The following is a 16,900-nucleotide window of genomic DNA, read 5'->3' as shown; positions in this document are numbered from 1 at the left end:
TCATCACTGGAGGGACCCTATCACATTTAGAATACTACATGAGGAGATTTTACTCTTGGAAGTTGAATGCTTAGGTTACATCCTTCTTAGATCACAAAGTTCTCATCAGTCTGTCAAGTTTTGGTCGCATAAACCAACACTAGTCTTCAGGGTTTGGAAATCCAAAGGATATTTCACCAGACCACTATTCCAAAATCTTGATTTCTTATCTGATGAGAGTTTTCAAGAAGGATGGACTTGTTGTTGTTGTTTTTAATTTTTTTTTAATTTTTAATTGCAGTAAAAATATACATAACATGCAATTTGCCATCTTTATCATTTTAAGTGTACAGACATGTTAAGTACATTCACGTTGTTGTGCAACCAGTGTCCAGAACTCTTTTCATCTTGCAAAACTAAAACTAAAACTCTAAACCACAGCTTCACATTCTCCCCTTCTCCCAGCTGCTAACAACCACCATCCGCATTACTTTCTGTTCTGAATTTGACTACTCCAGGTACGTCATGTAAGTGGCATCATACAATATTTATATTTTTGTGGTTTATTTTACTTAGCATAAAGTCTTTGATGGAGTTTCAAGTTCATAGGAAAAGGAAAATGGGGAAGTATCTAGATAAAATGCATTTTCAAAGGCATATTATTTTTTATTTTTTATTTTTTTTCCAACAAGTGTTTACTGACCACCAACCATGTAACTATGTCCCAGACATCATACTAGCCCTAGATGTTCAGAGAAGAGTGGTCAAAGACATTTTTACTATGCTGGTAAAGACATATAAGTCAAGTTGGTATACAGTCATATAATAAAAAATTCTAATTATTGGTATGGACACTACAAATTAATATTATATAAGACATTCTAAAAAAAACTAGAAATAAAATAGTTATCTAATCCAATTGAATAGCATAAAAGTATCTCAATATCACATATTTTATGTCAAAGTATTTTTAACATTTTATCTCTGATCATTAATATAGATTATTTTATTATTTTGTGGCTGAATTATTCTATCTTTGAATTTTATTCTCACATTCAGGTTGACACCTTCTTTACCTTTCATCTCTCAATCCAGTTAGATAACCATGTACAGAAATTTGCCAAGTATCCTTTACAGGAGAGCAACACTGAATCCACAACTTGGAACTTTTTGTTTCCCTTTATCTATTCCACAAGTTATGAGAGAAATATACTAACTAGACATAAATTATTGGTTACTGGTTTTGTAGCCTGGACATTGATTTGTAACATAAGACCTGAGAATTTTATGTAGTAGAATTTATATAATAAAAATTTTATAGAATTGAAAATGATGAAATAATCCAAAAGTTTGCTAGAAAGGAGAAATTCTTTGAAAAGAACTTCAGTTTACTGAAACTTTCCAAATGAAACATGACAGTTCTAATTAGCATAAATCAAAAGTGTCACTTTATATGAAACCAGGAAGGTTTATTGCTTCTTAGAATTGTAATTGATGAGGTAAGCCTATACCACATAAGAAATGTATATAACAATGTATATATGTTTCCTTTATAATTCTATAAGGAACACCATGTCATGAATATAGCATAACATAATCTGAAATGTTTCTTCCAATTATCAAAAAATTATTTCAATTTAAGAAAGTAAATACAATCCTGAGCAAATTCTCAAAGAGCCTCAAGCTACAAGTAGATAAATCCACTATTATATAGTCTGATAAAATTAGTATTTATAAACCAGCCAACATCATGTGTATGTGACTTGGGAGTTGCACAAGACCCTGTCATTAGAAGATACCCACCCATATACACACGTACATACTCTAATGACCTACTGCTGTTGACTTAATAATTAACCATTTTTCAATAAGAGGCTCTATATTTTCATTTGCACTGGTCTCCACAAATTATGTAGACAGTGTGCTATTTAAACAATGAAATATATTAATAATGTGTATTTTGATAGTGGGAAAAATTCAAGCTGTCAATTACTTTAGGAAAATTTAAAGAGTAAATTTGGCCTTCCATTTCTAAGGAAAGTAGATCAAACCACAGAATTAGACTGATATGATGAAACTGATTATTACCACTGAGATTTTTTTTTCTATGCTGCATTACATACTGATCACTTCAAATAGAATATAAGGATGAAGTCAATTATATTTTCAAATGTTACTGTCTATAGAAAGATAAATAATAATCCTTTGGGTTATAAATTCATTTCAAGAATAAACATTGTTTTGCCTAGATCCTAACACATTGTTAACAATCATTAAATTTAATTGATAGTGATGTTCACTAGGCTAGTAAAGTAGAAGAATGTTTTAATTTTATTATCTAAAACAATCAACTATACAGTTGATTGTTTATTATCAATTAAACTGTATTGTTTATTACAGTTTATTATCTAAAACAATCAACTATACAGAACTGTTCATAGCAAATGTTGAAGATGTAAGTAAAGGCAAAAAACATAGCATAGTGATTATTGAATATGTACTTTGGAGCCTCAGTGCCTACATATAAATCTAGCCTCCACCAATTTTTGGCATTACAACTGGAGAATTACAAAGAATGACTTGGAGATAATACTAGTTTCCTTTGAATCATAATTTCCTACTTAATTGAAATGATTTCAGGCTAATTCTGCCTCAGGAGATACTCTGCAATTTCCTACTCTATATCCATGTCTGGATCAAGGGTAAAGTACATTTAAAAAAAATCTTGATCTGCCTCTGATTCCTAACTGGTCTTCACCAGTGTTCTTCAAATTAATAAGTGGCACCACTATTCACCCCAAAGATAGAAACAAAAACTTAACAATCATTGATTACATTTTTCCCCACTCCAAATATTTAGTCTATCAGCATATATCATAGGCTCTGCTTTCCAAACATATACTGAAAATAACCTGTAGTTACAATATCTGCCTTTTGTACTCTAGGCCAATATATATTATTTCTTGCCTAGACTGCTGCTGTTTTCCAACTGATACTGCAGCTTCCATTCTTCCCTCTTCTCCAAACTCCCTTAAGAGTCTACTATTTATATAACATTAACTTAATCCTTTCATAATATAAGTCAAACCATATCATTTTTTACTCTAAATATCAAATATTCAATGGATTCCCATCACTCAAAGAATTAATTCCAAATCCAACAACAAACAAATTAACTTACATGATCTCATTCCTGCCTATGCCTGTGACCTCACTTCTCTTCACTGATGGCCTTCTATCAATATCTTTATTCACACTGCCCACCTTGCTGTTTTTCAAACATATGAGGCATGTTCTTGTCTCAGTGCCTTGTACCACTGTTCTTTGTGCATTGCATGCTCTTTCCTCAGATATTCACATTAATTCACACCCCTAATCAGAGAAGACTTCCCTGGCCGCACCCTCTAAAAGAGTCTCCTCTATTTTACCTTATTATTTATCTCACAAAATTTTGTCTGTAAGCCACTTATTACTAATTGGTATTAATTAATTAATACTGATTCTTTTACTTAAAATACAAGCTGTATAATAGGAGAAACTTTGCTTATTTTGTTGATTATTTTGTTCCCAGCAATTGCATCACAGACACCTAGTAACTGATCAATAAATATTTTTCAAGTAAAGACATGGGAGCCTACACAGTGTCCATGGAAAATGGATGGCCTATTCTCATAAAGATCTGATTCAAAAGATCTTATTTGCATTTTTTCCTCAAATATAGATTCAGAAAAAAATATGTCTTTAAAGTCATGAAGTTTTGTAAAAGTGACTATCTTCATCTTAGCACATATTACATTTCAATAAACATCAGTGGGCAAGTCATTATGCTATCATAGTAGGTATTCAATACATATTGACAGAGGAATGGTGAGTGAATGAGAGATGTATTGGTGAAATAAGTCAATTAGGGTAACTGTGAAGTTAGGAAAGGGATATACAAAATTCAGGTTTATTGAAATAAAACTAAATATTTGGAATGTGTATATCCTTCACTGTTATCAAGTAGTATTGGAAAAAGAAAAGAAATATTTAACTATTTATGAGGTATTTTGCTTGGTTTAATTTTCTTATAACAAACAAAAAATATTTTCAGAATTACCATCTGAAGGAAAAATTGATATACTTGGGGAAATGCTGGTTGGTAAACAATAACCTCTAACATTATTCTAGATAAAATTTCTTTTCCATTCATATGAAGTCCAAGTGAATGTTTCTGATTTCAGATATTTCCTTGAGCGAGATCTCTGGATCTGGGCTATTTCCCGTTTGTGATTCCTCTATCATTATCATGTGTTTTCAGAAGTCACCACATAGAAGAAGCTGGAGGTTCATACATAACAGACATGTGTGGATTTTTTTAAAACATATAATGTATAATGTATTATTTGCTTCAGGGGTACAGATCTATGAATCATCAGTCTTACATAATTTACAGCACTCACCATAGCACATACCCTCACCGATGTCCATAACCCAGCCACCTTATTACTAACCCCCATGCCCCAGCAACCCTCAGTTTCTTTCCTGAGAGTCTCTTATGGTTTGTCTCCAGCCCCAGTCCCATCTTATTTCATTATTTTCTCTCCTAAGCCCCCACAACACGCACCCTGTCTCTCAAATACCTCATATCAGAGAGATCATACTATAATTTCTTTCTCTGATTGACTTGCTTCACTCAGCATAACACCCTCTAGTTCCATACATATCTTTGCAAAAGGCAAGATTTTCTTTTTTGATGGTTGCAGAGTATTCCACTGTGTGTGTGTGTGTGTGTGTGTGTGTGTGTAGGCTCATGGATAGCCTATATAGGAGAGCCTATATATAAGGCTCGAGGTCATAGGGTAGCTCTATTTTCGACTTTTTGAGCAACCTCCATGCTGTTTTCCAGAGTGGCTGCACCAGCTTGCATTCCCACAACAATGTAGGAGTGTTCCCCTTTCTCTGCATCCTCACCAACACCTGTTGTTTGCTGACTGGTTAATTTTAGCCATTCTGACTGGTGTGGGGTTATTCTACTATTGTATGTTACAGACCTCTTGTCCTGAGCTGCTTTAAGGATTTTCTCTTTGTCAGTAAGACTTCTAAGTTTTACTATTAGATGTACCTATTTTTATTGGTTTTGAGGGAGGTTCTCTGTGCCTCCTGGATTTTGATGCTTTTTCCCTTCATCAAATTAGGGAAATTCTCTGCTATAATTTGCTGCAATATACCTTTGCCCCCTCTCTCTTTCTTCTTCTTCTTCTGGAATACCAATTATTCTAATATTGTTTTGTCTTATGGTGTCACTTATCTCTCGAATTCACCCTTCATGATTCAGTAGTTATATATCTCTCTTTTTCTTAACGTCTTTATTGTCCATCATTTGGTCTTCTGTATTGCTAATTCTCTCTTTTGCCTCATTTATCCTAGCAGTAAGAGCCTCCATTTTTTATTGTACCTCATTAGCAACTTTTTTGTATTTCAACTAGGTTAGATTCTAGTTCTTTTATTTGTCCAGAAAAGGATTCTCCAGTGTCTTCCATGCTTTCTTCATGCTAACTGAGCACCTTGATAATTGTCATTCTGAACTCTAGTTCTGACATCTTACTAATGCCCGTATTGATTAGATCCCTAGCCATCAGTACTGTCTCTTGTTCTTTATATTTTGAGTTTAGTTTTTCCACCTCATCACTTTATCCAGATAAAAATAGATGAAAAAAGTACTAAAAGAGTAGCAATGAGCCCAGGAAAATATACACTAACCAAATCAAAAGAGATTTTGGGGGGGAGAAGAAAAGGAAAAAAAAGAAAAAAATATATATATATGCATATATTCATATACATACAAGCACACACACACACACACACACACACACAGGTGAATAGAACAGAATGACACACTTGATTTAGTTTATTAGAAGAAACTGCCTCCCAAAATTTTAAAGAAAGAAAAACTTTATATATATAAAGTTTTTCTTATCCGTGTATCCATATATATACATATGTATATATATGGATAAGCATTATGAAGGGATGGAATATGACTGTAAAGATGAAAATTTATAAAGATTCTTAAAAAGGAACTGATAAGAGGTTGTTTGGAAAATAAAAAGGGGAAAGGATGTGATCATGCTGAAGACTAGAACAAAGCCATGTGCTAGATTTAGGGTATATTTTGATCTATTTGAAGTAACTGTAGCCCAAAATTTTAAAGAAAGAAAAACCTATATGTACATAAAATATAAGGTTAAATACAATGAAGGGATAGAATATAACTATAACAATGAAAAAGATTTTTTTAAAGGTACTGATAAGATAAAATAGTTTAAAATCATTAGAATAAGAAAGAGGAAAATTTTTAAAAATAGAATAAGAAAAAAATAAAATTTAAAAAATTTAGCTTTGAAAAACTAAAGAATTAGGGTGTGGGGAGCCATAAATTCTATGTGCTGTATTCCTGTAGCTCTAAAGTTTTGCAGTTTTCATTAATTGGCAAACTTGGTCTTGGCTGGATGCTCTTGTTGATCTTCTTCAGTAGGGCCTGTTTCATGATTTTCAAGTGTTTTTTCCTGTGCCAGAATTGCACTGCCCTTGCCAGGGGCCAGATTTAGTAGTCTGCTTGGTTTTGCTCTCAGTAGCTTTTGTTCCCTGAACACTTTCTGTACAGCTTTGGAAGAGGAGAATGAATATGGTGGCCTCCCAATCTCCTGCCCCAGAGGAGCAGAGAGCTCAGGGCCCCACTCCTCAATGTGCCCTCAGAGAAAAGCAATCAATCCCTCCCATCTATCTGGTCTCTGGCTGAACTCCGTGCTCACCTGGCCTGTGATTGAGCATTTCTGTCTCTGGTACACAGCCCCGTTTGGTTTCCAAACCCAGCAGATTCCTGCAGTGCACTCCCATGCCACTCCTCCCAGAGGAGGAAGGAGGGGGTCTCCTGATCTGCCACTTTTGGGGTCCCTGATCAAAGAGGAGTCTCCCAACTGTGCTTTGCATCATAGTTTAAGGTAACCTGAGCTGAAAGCCCACTCCTCAGCTCCACCTCTGCAGCCGTCTTCCTGCCTCCTATACTTGGGAGCTCTGCCACACTCAGACACCCCTGGTCTTTTTGTAAGCCCATGACTCCTGAGACCACACTGTCTCAGCAAGGGATCCACACCCTGCTTAGCCTTTGGAGCAACATCCCTCAGTGGAGCAGACTTCTAAAAGTTCCAGTTTTGTGCTCCACTGCTCTACCATTCCATTTCATTCCATACCATTCCATCGAGCTTGCTGGGAGCTGGCCATACCCCCCCACTGCCCCCCACAGTCTCTCTTCCCATATATCACCTTGGATTCACTTCTTTGCAGGTCCTACCTTCCAGAAAATGATCTCTTTTCTGTTCCTAGAATTGCTGCTCTTCTTCTCTTTGATCTCCTGTTAAGTTTGTAGTTGTTCAGAATGGTTTGATATCTAGCTGAACTCCCAAGACCCGATGATATTTAGGTCTCCTCCTTCTCTGCCATCTTGCTCCTCCCCTCGACTCCTGTGGATTAATCTGAAAGTGGCACACTTTGTGACCATTCTCATCTCATTGGTTAGAAGTAAATCACAAAGTCACACATAGAGTGGCTAAGGCATGTAGTCCAAGAGGAAGAAGAGGAAGAGGAAGAAGAAATAGGTTTAGTGAACATGTGATAAGCTTTACCATGCAGTTTGGGATTTAACTAAGGAAAATGTGGAAGTTTCTCTAGGATAAATTGACAATATTAGAGAACGTATCAGAATCATAGAGACAAATGTTAGCAGTGCCAATGTAAAGTTGTCGAAAAATAGTTTAGTCAATGCATATCAAGTATTCCAGATCATTCTTATGGAGTTTCTTCGCTTCATATCATTAAGCATTTAAATCACTATTTTACATGTCCTGATCTACCGCACATTAAGGAAATCTGTGATTCTTGTGTAGCTCTGCTGACAAGAAAAAAACTTGCTGATCGTGGGGCATTTGAGGATCCTTAACCCTGTGGTGGTGATTTCTCAAAGTAGTTAATAATGTCTTCTAGTAGGAAAATGTTGACCATGCAAATATTTGTGAGATGTATAACAGCTGTGTTTTCACCATAAACTCTACATTGGTGTTCTGATATCTATTCTAGTTTTGTGTGCATTTTCACCAATCTGTGAATTCTTTCCAAGGCTTGCTGCTTACCCTTGTAAGATGCAAGATGGAGAAAAGGACAAATCTCTTTGTCCTTAATATGTGACATAATAAAATATATCTTTTCTTGCTGTTTCTTTTATTGCATTTGCTTTACTTTTTACTCATTTCTATATGTTAGGTTTTTAAAGTGGTTATATAATATCAAGAATCCTCTGACCTTACAAATAATTTCAGGTGTGAGTTAAAAGTGAATATATAATTTATAACTAAATATCCAAAGCAAAATTTACATTTTGTGCAAATTAGATACAATCTTGGACAAATACTAACACAATGAAGTAAGATGCTATGTCCTTAGTGTTAGGAAACAGACATGCATGATCATTTTTAAATAATACCTGAATTGTATTTTCTTTAAGTTCAAAATCTACAAATAGTATAACTAAGTTTTAATTCTACATTTAAAGGAGACTCCCCGATACATTTGCACTTACTTATGTATGTATCAGAATTCCCTAGGAGTTAAAAACAATTTCTTCATGTAGACATTATCTTATAAGTATAGGGCAGAAATAGGCTATCCACATAAAACAAATCATACAAGGATCATTGCTCTGTAAGCCAATACAAATTAAAATGATTCAAACATCACAAGAAAATGTTTTCAAATTATATGTTGCATACACTGCATCTTATATTAGCTTCCAACTAAATATGACAATTACAGCAGAAAAGTTTATGATTTGTAATGAAGCTTTTAGATCCATATTGACTACCGTACATACAAATTTTTCATTGGAAAAAAAATCCTAGAAGGAAATCTGAAGTAGATTATTGGCTTAAAATTTAAAGAATTAAGAATAAATTTACACATTCCATTGAGCATATCTGATTTGAATGATTAAATTAATTTTTAAGTACAGATAAAATTTACTGTAGAGATTTTATTTTAAAGCAAAATGATATGAGCTATCTAATATAACTATGAAAATACTTTAAAACTGGGGTAGTTCAGTCAGTTAAGCATCTACATTTGGCACAGGTAATGATCCCAGGGTCCTGGGATCAAGCCACACATCAAGCCCCAGATTGAGCCCCAGATCTGTCTCTCTGCTCAGCAAGGATCCCGCTTCTCCTTCTCCCTCTGCCACTCCCCCACTTGTGCTCTCTGTCAATCTCTCTCTCTTTCTGTCAAATAAATAAAATCTTTAAAAAAGAAATACCTCAAAACTATCTTAAAAAGTTCTCTCTCAGGGACCAAAAAACTGTGAGTTTAATTTTGGTAATTATCATTTGCAGACCTGCTCTACTGGGCTCTTTAGTGGTGATGGAATAGAGAGCATTACCTGTTTACCTCCCATCTCTCAAAGAACCGATGTCATTTCTACACAAACATATACAGTACCTGCTTCTGACACTTCAGCCAGTGGCTTTCCATCAGCAAGGGCTACGGGACTATGGACCATAATGGCTACTTACCCAGTTGACCCAGGTAAGTAGATGAAAGTAAAATATGGAGAAGTTTGAATTTGATATAGTTGTGTATAGAAACGTATTTTCTGACTCTTTCAAATCATTCTTTTTCTGTGATACATGACTTTTCAGGGGTATAAAATTGTTTTAGGATTCTTGTTGGTTATGTTTCATGTTTTCAGTTTTGGTTTAATAATATTGATGTTCTTTACTAATAAATGCTCTCCCTGAAACAGTGCAAGTGTTCATTAATATCTTTATTATGATATGTGAATCTTGGTAGATAACTGACCCTTAGTCCTAGCTTATTTTAACTATCAGTAAAATTTATTTTTAAAGACTTTGACTACTTACTTTATTGTATCTATTTAACATTGTGTGAATTATTATATGTAAATTCATATCCCTGTCAATTTATTGGAAAAAATTTTTTAATCTAGGTTTCTTTCCTATTTTGAAGTATTTTGACATGTTGAATATGTTTCAATATGTCTTATTTAATTTACTAAATCAAATGATGACATATTGCAAATAGTACACTGCATGCTAAATTCCTAGTTTACTCTTTATATAGTCCGTGTCACTAAGGAAAATAAGAATGAGAATTACAGCCATTAACAAAGTATTCTTGTTAAAAATATTTGTGAGGGCCATTGGATATCATAAGCAGAAAGGTAGTCTGCCCTACTCTTTGTCTTCATACTTTCTGTTCTTTTAAAGACTTAAGTTTACATATACTATTATCAAATATAAAAAATATTGTCACTATTTAGAAAGTAGAATGATACTTCTAATATTTCTAAACCAATATGTTGATTCTATCAATGGCAGAATTACAATTTTTCGTGCTTTATTATTCAAAGGAGTCATTTGGTTTGGAATACATTAGTTCTTTTTATCTCCCTGTGAATGTTCACTCCTTGTATGTGTAAGTGTAAAATATAAATATATAAATATAAAATAAAGAGTATATATATATATTGCTTTTCTTTATAACTGGAGTATAGTTGATATACAAATTATATTATTTTCAGGTGCATATCATTGTGATGAGATATTTTTATACATTATGAAGCAATCCCATGACAAATCCAGTTATCATCTGTCCTCATACAAAGTTGCTATGATATTATTGACTACATTGCCTATATTATATATTATATCCCCATGACTCCTTTATTTTATAACTGGAAGTTTGTACTTCTTAATCCCCTTTATCAATTTTGCCCTCTGCACTCAGCCCTTCTTCCTCTGGTAACCAAGTTTATTCCCTGTATCTATGAGTATGTTTCTGTTTTGTATGTTCATTTGTTTTTGGATTCCACATGTAAATAAAATCATACATTTGTATGATTTGTACATCATACATTTTTATGATGTAAATAAAATCATACATTTGTCTTTGTCTGACTTATTTCACTGAATATAATACCCTCTAGGTTCATTTATGTTTTCACAAATTGCAAGATTTCATTCTTTTTATGGCTGAGTAATATACCTTTGTATATTATATCACATCTTCTTTATCCATTCATCCATCAATGGACATTTAGATTGCATCCATAATTTGGCTATTGCATATGATGCTTCAGTGTAATAGAAGTGTATATATCTCTTTGAACTGGTATTTTCACTTTTTCCAGATAAATATCTGGAAGTGGAATTGCTGGACTGTATGATATTTTATTTTTAATTTTTTAAAAAATTCTATATTGTTTTCCATAGTGTCTGTACCAATTTACATTCTTACCAACAGTGTACAAAATTTCCTTTTTCTACACACCTTCACTGACACTTGTTATTTGTTGCCTTTTTGATAACAATCTGACAGATGTAAGGTGATATCTCATTATAGTTTTGATTTGCATTTCTGTGGTGATTAGTGATATTAAGTATTTTTTCATGTACCTTTTGGCCATCTGTATGTCTTCTTTGGAAAAATGTCAGTTCAAGTCCTCTGTCCATTTTTTTTTTTTTTTTTTAAAGTAAGCCAGATCAGGACTTGAGCTCACAACCCTGAGATTAAGATCTGAGCTGGGATCAAGAGTCAGATGCTTAACCAACTGAGCCACCCAGGCACACTACCCTATGCCTATCTTTAATCAGTTTGCTCTATTGATATTAAGTTCTGGAAAATCTGCATGGATTTTGGATATGAACCCTGTATCACATGTGTGATTTGCAAATATATTCTCCCATTCAGTAGGTTGCCTTTTTGTTTTGCTGATGGTTTCCTTCATTGTGCAAAAGCTTTTTTTTTTTTCCCCTTTTTAAAATTGGGTTATTTATTTTTTTATTATTGAGTTATTAAATTAAATGTGTGAATACAAGTCTCATATGAATACAAGTCTCTTATCAGACACATGATTTACAAGTATTCTTTTCCATTCTGTGGGTAGTTTTTTCATGTTCTTTTTTTTTTTTTTTTTTTTTTTTTACTTTATTTATTTATTTATTTTCAGAAAAACATTATTCATTATTTTTTCACCACACCCAGTGCTCCATGCAGGCTGTGCCCTCTATAATACCCACCACCTGGTACCCCAACCTCCCACCCCCCCGCCACTTCAAACCCCTCAGACTGTTTTTCAGAGTCCATAGTCTCTCATGGTTCACCTCCCCTTCCAATTTACCCAAATTTATAGTGTGATGCAGAACGATTTGTTTTAGTTTTCACTGCCCTTGCCTAAGGAGTCTGGGCCCCCAAAAAATATTGTTAAAACTGATGTCAAACAGTTCCCTGCCTGTTTTCCTCTAGTTTAACAGTTTTGGGTCTTACATTTAAATCTTTAGTCCATTTGAATGTATTACATGGTGTAAGGTAGTAGTCTGGTTTCATTTTTCGCATGTAGCTGTCCACTTTTCCCAGCACCACTTTTTGAAGAGATCATCTTTTCCCATTTGTATATTCTTGCTTTCTTTGTCATAAATTAGTTGACTATATAGAAGAGGGCTTATTTCTGGGCTCCTTACTGTATTCCATTGATCTATGTGCCTGTTTTCATTCTAGTGCCATGCTATTTTGATTACTAACAGCTCTGTAGTATAGTTTGATATTAGGGCACAAGATACCTCCAGTTTTGTTCTCTCTTAAGATTATATAACAAAATTTGTTTGACTTTAGCCCTCCATGGAGTATGAATAATGGGAGTCTTTGCATTTATACAATTTGTGAAGTCACCAAACTTATTCATATACTTTCATATTAGAAATGTGATTTCTAATATGATTAGAAATTCATATTATAAATATGATTTACAGCACCATTTGTTTGCATGTACTGGGTATGAGGTGGCAGAGCAATTTGCAGAAGATTCAGCCCACAGCCAAAGTTGTTCATTTTTAATTCTCTTTTCTGATTTTTTTTCCTTTTTCCTCTCTGAAGGTCCCAAACAGACAGATATTATCAAGGATGGTGTTCTCCCAACCACTGGTTTGGCAGCATTAAGTACTGGCATATCTTTTGAAAGCTATATACTCAAAGAACTGATTTCCACTAGAGAGCTCTCAGCCAAATACAGTCTTCTTTCTTCCACAGATGTTTCCTCTTCTCAGTTTCTGAATTTTGGTGTTCATGACCCAGCACAAATTGTCTGGGGCAAAACATCCATATCATATATGCCTATCCAAACTCCAGTAGCCATACCAGGATTCCTTTTCCCCAGTAGGGCAGAGAGGACCTCATTTATCATCTCTTCTTTCATGACAGATTCTATTTTTCCTACAGAATCTTTATTTGAGAACAATAAGACTATTTCCTTATCTACTACCCCAATGAGTTCAGTAATTACTGGCATTCCAGGGGCTGATATTAAGTTAAACAGGCACTCATTACTCTCCCATGGATTCCTGCTCACAACTGCTTCTACAAGTGCACCTCCAATTGTCTCTAGGGGGGCTCAAGAGGATATTGAAGGATAGTCAGTTGTTTCCTTAATTTCAAGAAGAGAGTACTGGAGATTGCTAAGTTCCTCAATGTCTCCCATTTCTCCTGCTAAGATAATTATATCTAAACAGGTAGCCATCTTAAACTCATCAACTCTGCACCAATTCACTACACAAGCTTCCTTTCCCAGTGAATACCAGGTTATTACGGAAGCATCTAGCAACCAGAGACTCACAAACATCAAATCACAGGCTGCTGATTCTTTAAGTGAATTAAGCCAAACATGTGCAACATGTTCTATGACTGAAATAAAATCCTCTCATGAATTCTCAGATCGAGTTTTGCATAGCAAACAGTCCCACTTTTATGAGACATTCTGGATGAACTCAGTGATATTAGCCAGCTGGTTTGCACTAATGGGAATTCAAACTATCACTTCTGGGCATTCATTTTCCTCTGCTACTGAAATAACGCCATCAGCAGTGTTCACAGAGCTGTCATCTTTATTCCCTTCTAAAAAGAGTACAGAAAAAAGGATTTTATCCTCATCCTTGGAAGAATGTATTACCCTATAAAGTAATTTGGATGTTAATTTATGTTTGGATAAGACTTATTTATCCATTGTCCCATCACAAACTGCCTCTTCATACCTGATGAATACTGATTTGACTTCAAAACTGGCTACTGATGATCCTTCTCTGTCAGAAAATGTTTTAAAACTATTGACAATAGGACACTATGGTGTAACCGTGGGCCCCACTGAGACACTGAGTCAAGATAATTTATTGAATGTTCAAGAGATTAAAGGATCTCAACAGTCCAAACTTCTCACACATGATAACTCTCTAGATTTTGAATTAAATTTAGAAAATCATCCAGAAACTGTACATTCAAGTGACCTCAAAAACAACCTGCTTCCTTACATGAACTCAGTGAATGATTTTTCAGAAGTAACTTCTAATGTTCAATTTTATACAGTTTCAGCAAGTCAGTCACTTCCGATACAGACCTCTTTCCCTATGTCTGTACTTACACCAGACTGGGCATATTATACAGATTATCTGACCTTCACATCTGATTTAAAAGAAGGGCTCAGAACCTCTTCAGAGTGGCCCAAATGGGAACTTCAGCCTAGTGTACATGGCTGGGAACCTCTTGATGCAAGCCAGAGGCTTCCTGTCACTAGATCTCTTACTTTGTCTTCCCCGGAGTTCATTCCTCTTCAACTGATGATTTCTGGTGAGTTTCTCAGTTTCAGTTCAGTAAACTTTTAGAAATGAGTTTCTTTTCTGTGAAGGAGAAAGAGCCTGTCGTGGTCACCAGGTGCTCTAACCAGCCTCTTTGTAATCAGAGTAGCAGACAGTTCAGTGGGGATGGCACCTGCTGTTGCACCTGACACAGATGGTTATTCTTTATGCAGGGCCACAAAGGCTACCAGATCAATACAGGAGTATGCTGGAGAGAGTTACACTGCTGGCAAGCAATCAGAAACTGAACTAGTTCAATTCATTACAGTAGATCTTTCAAAGTTTAGGAATAACTTTTATTATTCTCATTTCTTGAAATAGATTCTTTGTCTGGTAGAACACAAAATAATGTACACTTTCTAACATTTTTTTTTCAGTGTAGTATTTTTTTTTATGGGAAGATGAAGAAATCAAAGGAAATTTATTTAGTAGTGCCATCCTACACAGCATGGCTTATCATTGCTCAATGCAAAGCTGTGACTCTTTCATTATATATAACTCAGAACATAAATTAAATTAGTGACCTTTGTTTGACAAAAAATATATAAAAATTGAAACAAAATGGCATCCCATGTGTAAGTTTGAATTCTATTCTTGAAATAATTAGTGAAAAGCCACATTTCCTAGATAACTATTCTTCCTTTAAAGTGTATTATAAATTATTAGTCTCCTCTACCCTTGTAATAACTGTCAAATTGGGAAACATGCAAAACAAAAAGCTCAAAAATTGTATTTAGCAAAAGGAGAGGGTATTTTTTTGTTATGTAAAGAAGTTCTATGTTGTGGAATTCCAACTCTAATTGTGGGAGTGAAGTTAATATTCCTTCAATGAGAAGTGTATAGGTTTTGTGTATTACATAGCATATTTATAGTTTGTGTGTTTGTTTAGGTGCATAATCTGTGGCTGGCAACTCAGTAATACAAAAACCAAATCTTACCTTTGGTATGTCATGTGATATGATTATCTTTACAAAGTTTCTAAAAATAAGATAAATTTTAATTTCAAATTTAAATGTAATATTTTCCTTGTGCTTTTACAAGCTTTTATAAGCTTTTTGTATAACAGTTAAGACTATTAATAATACATATACATCACTTCTCACATATAAATGCAGCAGAGTTACATATCCTCTCATACAGTCAGTCTAACATCCATCCCTTGGAAATAATCAGGACACAAATACTCCATTTCCAGGAAATCAAATCCTAAGTTTGCCTTTATGAACAAAGTCTTGTCACATTCCATTTTTCCCATCTCATTCCAACTGCAAACACTCTTTGGTGATTTTGACTTTGATTCTACTACTATTCTTCCAGTTTCTCTTGCCTCCCTAATTATTTTAGATATGCTAATCAAAAATTTACAAGGCACTTGCTGAGCAGTATGTTCACCCACTGTGTTGGCCAGGATCAAATCAGGGAATCGATAGCACATGCCAGTTGGTTACCAGGAAAGAGTTTAATTTTAAGAAAAATTATTTCCAAAGATATAGGTAGAATTTAGAGAAAACAAAGAGGGACTGTATGGTTCTGAAGGGACTAGTAAGAGCAAATGTCATTACTACCTTGAGTCCTGAAAGGATCAAAGGAAAGAGCAGTTATCAGGACCCATAAAGAGGAAAGCTACCAGTCTACATATGCTGCAGAGTTTAGGGAGAGAACACAAGCAAACCAAAGCAAACCGATCAGGAGTAGATGAGGAGAGAATATCCCCAACTTCATTTCCTCTTGTCGTCTAGTCTCCTGCAGGAGCTCCCCATTGGTCAAACCCATTCCGTAGCTGAAAATTATCTTTAAAAACATATCTACACATCTACCTAATATCTTCATGTAAAGAAAAGGGAGGGTGGGCCATCGTAGAATGCCCTGCAGTGCTAAAATCTTAACTAGGTTCCATGACAGTGCCAAAACATAGAATAAGCATGTAAGTGATAAAGTGAGAATTTGCTTGTATGTTTCTAAAATGAACCATTGAGTACTACTATTTCTTCTCAACATGCAACTTCCATCCTCAGAAAGCACAGGAGGTAGAAAGCTCATAATTCTGGACTCCCTTGTTCTGATGGATTTTCTGAGTGGCTAAGAGAAAGATGCTCCAGGTCATCTCTTGTGATGAGCAAAGTGAGGCGTCATGGAACCATGGCTATCAATATGCTTCTTAGAGTTTTGTGTAACTTTTGAAGTGTATGATTGCT

General features: G+C 34.6%; 1 protein-coding gene across 1 annotated transcript in view; it reads left to right on the top strand.

The window, feature by feature from the left end:
- EYS (eyes shut homolog) overlaps positions 1-16,900 on the top strand; it is a 1,652,430-nt gene that overhangs the window by 842,291 nt on the left and 793,239 nt on the right. The window contains 2 exon segments of the mRNA XM_044253753.1: positions 9,399-9,591; positions 12,958-14,697. Coding sequence (XP_044109688.1) covers positions 9,399-9,591; positions 12,958-14,697 — 1,933 coding nt within the window.

The sequence above is a fragment of the Neovison vison genome, chromosome 1 (genome assembly GCF_020171115.1).
Source record: "Neovison vison isolate M4711 chromosome 1, ASM_NN_V1, whole genome shotgun sequence".
Taxonomy (NCBI): Eukaryota; Metazoa; Chordata; class Mammalia; order Carnivora; family Mustelidae; genus Neogale; species Neogale vison.
Note: the sequence above shows the minus strand (reverse complement) of the source record. Positions and strands in the feature narration are given on the sequence as shown.